Raw genomic sequence first — 13248 nt, 5'->3', positions numbered from 1 at the left:
AAACGGAAACACCGCGTTCAAGCTACGATACATACCGCGTTTTCACCCGGAGTGACGCTTTTGCCTACGTGACGTGCTCGGAAACGTTACGGTCCTTTAGGACTAGGTTTTCCCGGGGCCACTCGGCGACCTTTGCCTACGAGGAAAATTCGAAGTCGTGTTTACGCTAAGCAAGTGCTTAGGCAAGACAAGTGGTCAGGCAAAGGGACACCAAGGTCGGAAACGGATTTTTCTGAAACTTGCAGTATTTACGTTTCCAAAGTTAATTAGGCGAAAGCTTCTCAAGATTTTCCGAAAAAATTGCAGTTGAAAATCGCCTTGGAGGTCGCGTTAGGCTAACAGCTAAATCGATAGATTACTGTATCAAATCCCATTTTCCACATGTCATAAGCTTTCATAAATGGTACGCTTAAAGTTGAGATAAAAATTGAAAGAAAAAAAAATAATATAAGAAACGGATTTTTCTGAAACTTGCAGTATTTACGTTTCCAAAGTTAATTAAGCAAAAGCTCCACAAGATTTTTCCGAAAAAATTGCATTTGAAAATCGCCTTGGAGCTCGCGTTAGGTTAAGAGCGTAGCGCAAAAGGCTAAATCGATGGATTACTGTATCAAATCCCATTTTCCACATGTCATAAGCTTTCATAAATGTTACGCTTAAAGTTGAGATAAGAATTGAAAGAAAAAAAAAAAATATCGACAATGGGATTCGATCCAGCAATCGAGCGATTATCAGTCCTTCACGCTACTGCCTTAGCCACTTGGCTCTTAGGTTAATTGTTAACTAGAACTTCTTATAAGTAGATTTTTAAATACTACAAGTCTCAGGAAAGTGATGTCCCTTTGCGAGGGAGTCTTACATCTTTGTTAATTTGCTTGTCAAGTTATTTGTGCCCGACGCGAAGGCGTGTTCCCTCCCGGGACACCCGCGGATCTCCCAAATTCGTTATCGTACGTCTGTTCGTGAACGATAAACGCGGTGTTTGAATTCGCGGTGTATTCGTTTGGGGGATCACGACGCGCGAGACAAAACGTTTAACCGGTACGGGTAAGGTTCGTTAAAGGTGCCAGCCACGTATTCCGTGTACGATCTAAACGCGACGTACGCGCTGACACGTACGCCGAGGAAACATTTGGAGAAACGACTCGACACGAATTCGTCGCGACTTACCGGCTGCAAATCGAATAACTGGGAACTCGATAAAAATTGATGGCGGAGAAGAACGCGAGAAATTAGCCGGTAAATTTTGCCGGTCGATTTTAACAACCGAATACGTTTAAACCCGATAAAACGATACGCGGCGATAAAGCCGCGAAGCTAATCGCGGTAAAAGTATCTCCGAATACACGATTAATGCGCGCTATTTAATTTTTTGACGTTATCGTAACCCTCGGGGTTCGGTTGCGCGGAACAGTTCGCGATAACTTATGCCGTTTCGCTAATCGACGTTTCGATGCAGAAAAACCGGAAGAAATATCGTTTATCGCGGCGGATAAATCACCAAGATTTTTGTTATCTATCGCGTTCGTGTAAACATTTCGCGGAAGGAGATAGAGGTGCAAAATTTTGCAAATAGTTGAAGCGCGCGAATGTTCGTGCGAACGGTAGAAGAAGCTCGTAACGAAGGGACACGAGAAAATAATAATAGGAGATAACGCAAGGTCGAATTCGATTTTGCGATTCAATACGTATCCGAAGCATATCGTGGTTCGCAATTAGCCTCGCCTACTAATTGCTCGTATTCCCAAGCATTCCGAAGCAACACAAGATATCCAGGTCTCTCGCGAGTTAATATTCGAAGCGTTCGACTGACGGACTGTTTCCTTCCTATCATTGGCGAGCGAAAATAAACGACGGGGCTTACGCAGCCGCGTACTCGAAATATTAAGATTTCCGTGACGCGGGAATGTTCGAGGACCGCGATATAACAGAACAATTCACGTTTCGTTGAATTATAAGCGTTTCCAACTTTGATATTTGACTTTTTAACGCGCGACTGCCGCGAGAAATATGAAAAGTAAAATTGCATTTTTTATTTCGCGTAAAGTTGATTACGTTTCGAGTCGGGACAAAGGGGCAAAGTATCGCATAATATGAAGCGTCGGTTATATGAAATCTGACGAGTGCAACGAGATTAGGGGAAAACTAGTTACGGGAAGAGCGCGATACGTCGAGTGGCCGAGTCATCGAGCGCTGACGCGTTCGCGTGGGCGATTTCGAACGACGATCGATGAATCGCCTTCCGTCTTCCTGAATTAGTCATCCGTCGATGGAGTCTTTGACGGACAGCCAGAAAAGCGACTTCGCCATTGCTTACCGTTATGAAACTACCCCTTGTTTGATCGGCTTTCGTATTTGTCGCCGGCAGAGAGGGAAAACGTAACCTTTCTTCCCCGGGAAATAAAATCAATGATTTCGAACGTATCGAAAGCTTTGTCCGACGTTCGAGAACAAATCCATCGAAAAATGCGCGCGGTTGTTTACCCGAGGAAGCGGAAGAAGAAAAGTCCTCGCTTCCGAGCAGCGCAACGAAAAACGTTGACGAGAACTTCTCCAAAGTCTTGTTTGCGAATCTTTCTCCGTCGTCGGTTCGATTCGTTCCGCCCTAATCGAATTTCCCGAAAGCAAATTCGCCGGAGAATTCCAAAGTGGTCGGGCCGTTTTAGAGCGGAGAAGGTCGCGAAATCGCTCGCTCGAGGGACAAGCGTTCGCGAGAGTCGCGTTCCACGGTAACCGCATACCCTGTGCAACCGGCTTTTTCGTCATCGTCTCCTTCTTTTATTCTCCTTCCCGCACGCGACGCGATACCAGCGCGTTAATCCTCTTCGTCCACGCCGATATACTCTCGTCAAACGTGCTCTAACCGCGAACGTAACGCCATTTTTGCGAAAATCTCCGTTAATACGTGACCTCGTATTTATAACTGCACCGTTTTCTTAACCACTCGCGTGTACACTCGCCTGCAAACGCCCAACGTATTTCAACATCTTTCAGTTTCCTAAACTTATCGATTTCAACTTCTCCTATTTCTAAATACCCTCATTCCTACGCTTACGCGTTCCCGAAAACGAGGTTAACCCTTTGCGCTTCTATGAGGGCGCCTCGACCCTCTTGTACCTTATAATTCATTATCTGAATTTAACTTGCTACTTAGAATAAATGAAAAATATAAAATAATTGTCACGTACTCCACACTGTTGCACATTTCGTAAATGAAGGGAGTAAGGGTGATTTTGTAAGTGAAGTACAAAGGGTGACTTTAACTCCTTCCACTATGACTTATTCGTCAGGTGCGTCAGTCATTGCCCAATTAAGATATTAGGGGTACCGAAAAGTAATCAAAATTTCTTTGATGACTTCAAAGCTTTTCAATGAAAAATTGAAGGACTTTTTCAAAGAGGGAATCGAACAGCTGCCTTTACGCTAACAAAAAGCGTTAGAAAATAATGGAAATTATTTTGTTGATTAGCATTTAAGGTTTCTTTAGTAAATAAATGTTTTTCGAAAGCAAACGAAATTTTGATTACTTTTCTAATATAACATTAAAATAGACAACAAAATTGAAATGTTATTTCAATATGTTATTATTTAATTGTTGACTATGCAAATAATTGGACTTGAATTCCAAATTGAAGCGTATTCAAAATTTGAGTGAAATTGATCACAGCCGAGGTACGAGAGCGTCAGACTCGTCAAAACAGTGCAATTTAACACTAAAACTACCAAATCAGTCCAATGACCGCTCTACAAGCTTCTTATTAAAGAGAACACAAGTTGTTAAAATACATTTCTTGAAATCAGAATTGATTTTCATGAAGATAAAGAATAAATCTGTGTACCAATTTATGTTTCGCCGTTCGTTTATTTATTTTTTAACGCCATTTTTAATTTCAAAAGTGCACATTATATACCACTAGGTTTAAACAAAAATGTAAACGAAAAGACCTCGTAAATCTTCTAAAGAATCGAAAAACAAAATATCTCGACAGTTATCGAATGGATATGCAGTTCTAATTTTAAAACCCGGTTTAATTGCAGAATTTTCGATACAGTATCGGAATGCAGATTTGCAGTGGACTGTACAGCTGGTATATGCGACTACGTCAGTCGTCGACCTTCCGCTTCTAACTTTCAAGCGGTACCCGAAGAAACGTGGAGCAACAGAAACGTTTCGATCGAAAAGCGTTTCTGGACCGTGGACAAGTCGATCGCGGATTAAGTGAAAAACGGAGTTAAAGCGGTCGAGGAAAGGGTTTGTGAAACGAAGGGAGCGCAAGGCCGAGGGAGAAAGAGGAAGTAGAAGTGGAAGGAAGCGTAGGAGCGTAAAGATGTAAGAATTCTGCAGAGTCAAGCGATATTCGCGGTTGGTCGCCGAAGAAGACGAGAACGTCGAGTAGGCGTCTCCTCATCGAACACTCTTGCGACGACGAATCGTTACAGCTCGAGAGGGCTCGTGTTTGCGCGTCGGTCGTCGCGACGCGTTCCATTTCCGCTTACCGGCGTCTTAACGAGACACGCGAATAGTTTTCGTTGCTTAGACTTTCCGAAAGAGAGAAAAAGAAACAGGAACGGAAAATTAGAAGCGACTTTCGACGATTCGAGGGACGCGTCGGAACGAGAGATCTTGGCATGCTCGGCGCGCAACTTCTTCCCGATCTCGCCCCGCTTTCGTTTAGAACTTCCTTTTCTCGTTGTAACTTTTTAATCCGTAATTACGAGTTACCGATTTCTCTACGCGTTCCCTTCTTTCTCCCGCGCTCAACGAATCGACGCGGTAAACTCGTTACGTGTCCAAAGGAAAAATTACCGAACGAAAATTTCGTCCGCTCGTTCGTTAAACGGATACGCGAACTCCTTCAAACTCGACGCAACATTAATCGCGAGCGGAGCACGTCGCGACGCCTCGACCCGCAGCGCAAACGCGGAAATTGGCCAGACCGATTCGACCGAATAAAAACGGGAAAATTCGCTTTGTTCCAGAACGACTTTGCCAAATATTCTTCGCAGATTTCCGAACCACTCTCCGCTTTCCTTTAAATCACGAAAACTCGGAAAAAGCGGATCGCTTTCTTCTCTCCCTTTAAAAGTTTCGATGGACGATACCGATTTTTCTTTTTTTAAAACGGCGATTAAAAAAATATTGGATCCAGATTTAACTATAACGAACGTCCGCTGAAATGGAAGTTATAGGTCCACAGTCGGAATATTTTTGGAGAAACACGAAGTTGAAAACGAGTGCAGGGGATCTCGTTAATCATTTACCCAAAAGCGGAAGAGCTATTCGAAAAGTTAATATTACCCCGTTTTAAAGGGAATTGTCCTAGAATCGCTAAAATGCAGTTCCTCGAAGATGGATCTATTTTCGAAGCTTCCGTTGTTTGTCGTTGGGAACAACGTTGTTTCGATTGAAAACGATCGAAACAGCAAACGCTGAAAATCTGCACGCGAATCACACATCGGTTGCCTGCGCGTGTCACGAATCGTGCTCATCATAAACGGCTGTCAGTCGACGGACGATTTTCAAATGCAAATGTATTTCTGGCGGCGCGGACTCGTGTCAGCCTCGCGTTCGGTCGCTCCTGTCGGGAGGCACGGCTCTAAACTCGATAACCCTGCCGCCAAATCCGACCAATTGGGATGAATTCGGCGACGATAACACGCCTGACACGAATTAGCTTCCGCGTTCGGCCAAGGCCGGCCTTTGATCCCCTTTCACCCTGCTTCCCTTGTGTTGATATCTTATATATTCTTAAATCACAGCGCATTACGGTTAAAAAAGTCTACGAGAAACGAATCATTCAGGATTCGTTAACTGGAATTACCGACGTTAACCCCTTCCCGTGCTTTGACGAGTCTCACTCGTGACGCACTCACAACTCAAATGTGATTAATGGTTACTCAAATTTTGAATACTCTTCAACTTGAATTTTAGATCCAACTATAATGTGCGTTGTCAAGGATCCCTGAATATAAAATACTTAGAACAGTTTCATTTTCTTTGTTCGTTTTAATGTTATAGTCATTAATGGTTAGTCTTGACTGACGCACCTCGTAAATAAATGGCAAGGGGTTAAATGATCGTTTATAAAAGAATGAAAAATAAAATGAAAAGGGGAATAAATACTAAAACATCAAGTAACATATAGAACTCTTACCTCAACAAAATATGACAGACATTTCTATAAAAGTATGATAATGAAATTTTGTAATATAAAATGAGGAATCTGAAACCAGCCATTTTGACTGGTTGGTAGTTCTAGTGTTAAAAATTTCGACTTGAAGAAGCTTGAAAATTTTGACTCGAAATTACTTGAAAATTCCAACCTGAAAAGGCTAAAAAATCCCAACTCGAAAAACTTGAAAATTCCAACTTGAAAAGGCTAAAAAATTCCAACTCGAAAATCTTGAAAATTCCAACTTGAAAAGGCTGAAAAAATTCCAACTCGAAAAACTTGAAAATTCCAACTTGAAAAGGCTAAAAAAATCCAACTCAAAGAACTTGAAAATTCCAACTTAAAAAAGCTAAAAAATTCCAACTCGAAAATCTTGAAAATTCCAACTTGAAAAAGCTAAAAAATTCCAACTCGAAAATCTTGAAAATTCCAACTTGAAAAAGCTAAAAAATTCCAACTGGAAGAACTTAAAAATTCCAACTTGAAAAAGCTAAAAAATTCCAACTGGAAGAACTTGAAAATTCCAACTTGAAAAGGCTAAAAAATCCCAACTCGAAAAACTTGAAAATTCCAACTTGAAAAAGCTAAAAAATTCCAACTGGAAGAACTTGAAAATTCCAACTTGAAAAAGCTAAAAAATTCCAACTGGAAGAACTTGAAAATTCCAACTTGAAAAAGCTTAACACAAGAATCACCGACATTAAATGCTCGTTTATCGAAGAATGAAAAATAAAATACAAAGGGAAATAATTACTAAAGCATCAAGTAACATAGCACTAGTTCTTACCTAAAATATGACAGACATTTCCATAAAATTACGACAATAAAATTTTGTAATATAAAATGAGAAATCTGAACCAGTCATTTTGGATGGTAGTTCCAGTGTTAAAAGGAGAAGCAAAAGTTTCGAAATCGGTCAGAATTCCTGAAAACTCTGGAAAGTTTTATTCTTAAGTGGTCGAGTATAACGGAGGCCTAAAATTCATCGTGCGATATCGATATCGCCGTATCGCGAGCGATCGGTGATAAGGGCGTATCTGTCCGCGTGTAAAAATTCTTCGTAAAATTTCGAAGGTCGACACTCGAAACGACAGTTATATTACGTTAAACGTATGGAGCAAACTGTAAAACCGAAAGACGCGCACCTAGGAGGAACGGCCGGCGACCCCAACCTCTTTGTCCTCTCGACTTTGCTTGTCCTCTCCGTTCCTTCTAACCGCCGCATCGCGTCCCGTCTACTTACTTTCCTCTCTTCCTCTCGGCGTCTTTATTGTTCCCCGTGCCACCGAGCTACCGCTCTTTTCTTCGCCGATCACGTTGCTCCTCCTAATTTATTTCCTTCCACCCACCCCTTCAAAAAATCTATCCAGAGGAGCGTAATCACGGGGCCAACGATCAAATCGTTTTTCCGCGAACAAAGGGATCCACGGTAACGCGATCCGGATCCAGACTACCGGAAGTTAAAATCGGGTTACGAATTCCTTCCCTATTTACATTGCTGAATCGTGCTCTCTGGCTGTCTGCTTCCGATCTTCCACGACGGGATTTCTCGAGGCGTCGAGTTCCCAAAGCCGAAGGTAGCTATCTCGCGAACCTCCGATCTTCGTTTAACCTTTCTAGCACCGCGGTTAATCCGCACGAGTCGGATTTACTTTCCGCGACCTCGTATTAGGTCGAATTACTTCCAATTCTCTCGAATGAATGATTCTCGCGTAAAAAGATCGGCAGACCGTTCGCGCGTTTTCTTTTCTCTGCTCCGAGGACGAATTCGCGAAGACGAGCTTGCAAAGGATCGACGTCCAAAGATGGGTATTTCATTGTGTAATCTTGACCCGGTTAAACGCATCTTTACCGTGAAAACAAAACGAGAACGGTCTTAGAAAGACTCGTTTTTATACGGGCTTACTCGCAGGAAACAAAGCTGGCCACGAACAATGTGCCCGGTGAACGGCAAATCCGTGCAAAATCAAACTTCCTAAGGATCGGTGAAATTCTCGAAATCGAACTCGGGAAAATGGAACGAAACGTTTTTCCTTTCTTTCGGACAGAGCAACGCGCTAGTAAACGCTCGCCGCTTCCCTTTCGATCTCCCCGAACACGGCCTTTCAGTCGCCGGACGTTTTGCATAATCCGGATCGACTCGTTTACGTTCGTCCGTCGTTCAACGTCTCCGAGAATCTCGGGCGGCGAGGATAAAACAACGGAAGAGAGAAAAGAGAAGCCGTAGCACGTATGAACACGACGCGTGACGCGCTACGACGTCGCTGTTACCGCAGTTAAAGCTGCATTCTTTCGTGAGAAGGAAAAGAAGAGAAACGAAGGAACGAAAAGGTGCAAAGGAGAAGGGAGCGGATAACCGTGAGAGAGAGAGGGAGTAGGGAAAAATCCAAAGAATGTACCGAGAGAGCACTTGGAAATCGGCTGGCAGTGGTTTAAGATTACGCCGAGTAAGGTTCCCCGAAGGCCTCTCGAATCTCCACCGGTCGAATCCCTGCACGGTCTCGGCTCGACGAAATGGAACGCGACCCTGATTGGCCCGACGCGACCTACGTTCGAACGAATTAACGCCAATAAAAAATAAGACGAGTCGACGTTTCGCACAGGCCAAGTGCATCGCTGCAACGAGACGCGACGATTTCGATATTCGCTTTCGGAAACGAGGCAAGTTGCATGCCCCGAGGTTCCCACGAGTAACGGCACACCTTTCTAGAAAAATATCGCCCCGAGTAAATCTTCCTTTCGTCGGTTTCCTCGGGATACGCGTTTCGTATCGCGATACCTCGCTATCCGATATCGCCTGGCAAGAAAAACAGAACCGGGTTATACACTCCGGTTTGTAACGAGAAAGTAGAAAGAAGACGCAAGCTTCTCTTTTACCGCGTTCCTTTCGTCGACAAACAACGTGTATTTCGACGAAGGTTTATCCGTCGAAAAGACGCTCGTTTCGTGCGTGAAACGCCGCTGGAAAACGTCGGTGATCGACGAGTCCTCTTACGAGCGGTTACGAACGCGGCCTAAGGCCCCAGTTTCCCCCACCACCGGCGCGACTGGCCTCGTCGACGCGTACGCGGCAACGGCGCATGCGCGTACGAACAAAACGTTGTAAATACCCGCAACGTTCTCGTCTCGCACACATTGCCACACGCGCGCGTACGTGTTATACACACGCACGTGCGCATATACTACGTACGATGCTCAACAAGTACGTGCGCGCGAGTGCACATAGGAAAGGTATCGCGAGATAGTAACGAACAAAAGATACGATCTACTCACCGAGAATTCCACACAGAAGCAGAAACGACAACAAAAGACGTTCAGGCCTCGCCCAGGCCCGTACGATGCGTCTATCCGTTTGCGCTCGCGACATCTTTCTCTCCTTTGGTTGTTCCTCCTGTTAGCTTCGCTTTGCCGATCCGCTCGAAGAACGGACCACGCTGTTGCGTCGCGATCTTCCTTTCGCGTGATCCTTCGGATCGTTGATTCTTCTTCTCGTACCACCGATCACAGTTCGCTAAAGTCCATCACCTGTGCACATGGTTCCCATCGTTCTCCTTCGTTTTACAAACAAACAAAAACTCGCGTCGCACCAACGAAACCAGCCGAACTCGAACGTAAAACCGATCGCGACGCGCGCGAACGATACACCAAAGCCGACGCCGTACAAACGCGCCTACCCGACTGAACCGAGGAGTCGAGAGGACGCGTGATTCGTAGCTTCGCTGGCTTACTCGATGCCTGCCTGTCCGCCTGCCTGCTTGCTTGCCTGCCTGCCGCTTTCCTGCCCGTTTGCTTGCCTGCCCGCCTGCCCCGAATACACTCGCCTCTCCTCGCTTCGTCCCTCGTCGCAACTCGCGATCCCCTCCCCTTCCTAACCCCCTTCCCTTGACGCTTACTTCTCTCGCCACCCTCCGCCGCGCCGCCACGCGCCCACCCTACCACCGTCCCTTCGCTCCGCTTCGCTTCTTTAGCCCCCGACTTCCAATCCCGTCACCGGCATACAAACAGACCTCTCCCCACCGCTATCTAACTACTTGTTGATCTTCTCGCAGGGACGCATACTTTGTTCCTTGAGCCTCGTGCATTTTCTTACCAACTTTCCTTGTCTTCTCTACTTTTATCGATTTCGGTATCTCAAAGACTGTTTCTACGTTTCGAACGATCGCGGAACGATTCACCGACGTCGTCCGGAAACGACCGATCTTTCCCGATTTTAAGAAATCTTCATTCGTCGCGAGAGATGTTTTCCGCGAAACGTCAACGATTACTAGAATCCGGTACAGGTTTATATAAAATTACTGTAATTATAGCGGTTTCCTAGCGAATCTTTACTGCCGTACTTTTCGCGTCTACTTCTTTCTTTATAATCTTCCAATTTATCTTCGCGGACCAACGCTCTCCGGGAAAGTACGAGCGTACCTTCCGGATCATCGCGTTGCTCGATGAATCGAGACAAACTAGCGAAAACGATCCATCGATTAACCCGGCTTGTTCTTCTGGCTAAACAGAGCTTAGCAGAGATTTATTCGAAATTCCTGCTTCACGGTAACAGCGAAAACATATCGATCGAACGCTTTTCGATCAATCTACCTGTTGCAGTAAAGCGAAAGAAGAGTGGTCGCTTCGCGAAGCACGGTAGATCGGAGAACGCGTAAAAGGGGAAAAGCACTATGAAAAGAGCGACGGGTGGTTCACGTCGGTCGTCGCTTACCGTTTCTCGCCCGAGAAATTCGAATATCGGTAACGAAATGATCGTGAAACTGAAAGGTGAAAAATTCCTTCTCTTCCGGTGTATTCGAGACGGAAATTCCTGCGTGGTAGAGAAACGTGGCCACGTCATCGTAGCACGCGTGGGGATAGATGCGTGAATCATTAGATGTCCGATGATGCTTCGAGTCTTTCACGATTCCATTTAGATTCTAATATTCACGATTCTATTATTCAACGGTAGTCGTTCAGTTTAGGTTTCGTAATTGCCGCGCGAAATGTCGATCGATCGACTTCGTCGAACCGATAACGGGCCACGCCTTTTCACGCCGGTGATCCACCGATCGCGTCGAATATCGTGGGAATCGCGCGGAATGCGACGACAAATTAGATAATTAAATCTCTCGGTCAAGAAACGCGGATCGAGCACGAGGTCGACCAACTGTATCCTCGATGACTAAAGATCTCGTAAGACGTGCGTACGCACCGAAGGATTCCAGAAGATAAAAGCGTCGGTCATCGGATATATCAATGAACCGAACGCCCGCGCGTTTAACCGACAGATCGTTGACCGACTGAAATAGTCGGAAATATCGATTTTTGACCTAATAGTGATTTCCTTGCCCGCATTAAATCACCCCTCGAAGTATCAATAACTTAGTCGAAAAAACAGCTAGAAACTATCGGATTCGAGAAGATAAAAGCGTCGGTCATCAGATATATCAATGAACCGAACGCCCGCACGTTTAATCGACAGATCGTTGACCGACTGAAATAGTCGGAAATATCGATTTTTGACCTAATAGTGATTTGGCCTTTCCTTGCCCGCATTAAATCACCCCTCGAAGTATCGATAACTTAGTTGAGAAAGCAGCAATCGGATTCGAAAAGCGACCACGTTGTTTCTCCGGAACGATCGAAAGCGAGAACATCGAAACGAAGAGTTGTTTTGAACGGGAAAGGCTAGTATGCTCGGTCGGTTTCAACGTCGACGTAAATTACGTTCGCACCGGTGCGATGTAACTGCAAACGTATGAGGTTCGATTCGTATGCAGGATGCGCTGGGACATGTTACGAAACGAATCGCGAGCGCTATTCGGCCCAGCTGTTCTATTCGCCTAATTGTCGCGTTGCCCGTGAAATCCTCGCCGAACCGGTTCGCCAAAAGAAAAACGCTTTGGAATTCAATCTGCGCTGACACCGGTCGAAACGTTTGTTTCATTTTCCGGGACACTGTAGTCGTTAGGAATCGAATTAAAGCGTCGTGTCGCTTTATCAACAATTTTGATCGTCGATTAATGCACGTTGGTTCATCGTTCGGTACCTTGTTTCGATCGATAGCTTATTTTCTTCGACCAAATGTTATTTTTCGCGAATCAGCTTCGACTCTGTTCCGTGCGACTAAGCAACTTTCAGCGATCGAATGACCGAAAGAAATGAAAGAAAGGACTGATCGAACGCCGCCTGTCACCGTGGAACGTTGGAATCTGTAATTAGAATTCGTGCCTCTAATTGCCCTCTTGTTCGATGCTTTTTATTCCTCTACTTTCGTCCTCGCTATTCCGTTACCTAATTTTCGCCTCGACTTTGACTTCCGCAAAAAAATTGGAACGGTGTGGTTTTTAATCCGGTAAAATCTCGATGTAACGCGTATTCCTATTCATTTGTAACCACTCGTGTTTCGCTGACGTTGCATATTATTTAGCGAATTTCTATCGTACCGATGTAGTTAATTAAATTGCGCACATTTCATTAACGAAGTGATAGAATTAATGCACGGGGATCGGAATTATCCCGGATGAATGAGGGATGGAGAGTGCGGTGGGTAATACATAGCGATACGATGTCAAATGTGACCAAACGGTTTATCCGCGCATTAAAATACTTTGGAGAATAAAAATATCCTTTCATCGATCTTGTTAAATGCAGTAAAAGGTTTCGTAGAAACGCTTCTCTACGTTCTTTACTAAGAAACAGTAATCGGAAAATACGGAACTATGATCGACTTTCGTGCAAACACTTTTATCGAGCTGGACACAGGAACAAAACGTAAAAAAGAAACGTAAGAGACATTGTCGATCTACTCGTCGATTCAACATCCGACATAGAGCATCGATCCCCTGCGACGTTCTCGAATGAAAACTATGCACTTTTAGATCTTCTGCACGTTTCCACGTCATCTTTCATCGAAACTTTCGAGATATCCGTCTGCTCGAGTTACAGGCACGCCGCCACCGTCGATGTGAACCTTTTTCAATTTTCCTGATGTCGTTTCCACTGCTGACCGCTTTTACGTTCTCGCGACAATTTCTGAAATTGATTTTCCCGGCGAATGGCGTAAATCATAGACGTCGCGGAATATGTACCGTCA

The 13248-nt window shown here is 44.7% G+C and overlaps 1 protein-coding gene across 2 annotated transcripts in view; it reads right to left on the bottom strand.

Moving 5' to 3' along the window:
• Positions 1–9989, bottom strand: part of shg (DE-cadherin) — a 32969-nt gene extending 22980 nt beyond the window's left edge. Inside the window, exon 1 of one of the 2 annotated variants that reach the window (XM_012291523.2) lies at positions 9447–9989. In XM_012291523.2, the coding sequence (XP_012146913.1) occupies positions 9447–9540 (94 nt within the window). In that variant the 5' untranslated portion in view covers positions 9541–9989. The remainder of the gene's footprint in view (positions 1–9446) is intronic. The other variant, XM_012291522.2, reaches the window with a different exon arrangement.
• Between the last annotated feature and the right edge of the window lie 3259 nt (positions 9990–13248).

The sequence above is a fragment of the Megachile rotundata genome, chromosome 13 (assembly GCF_050947335.1).
Source record: "Megachile rotundata isolate GNS110a chromosome 13, iyMegRotu1, whole genome shotgun sequence".
NCBI lineage: Eukaryota > Metazoa > Arthropoda > Insecta > Hymenoptera > Megachilidae > Megachile > Megachile rotundata.
This window is presented reverse-complemented; position numbering and strand designations above follow the sequence as displayed.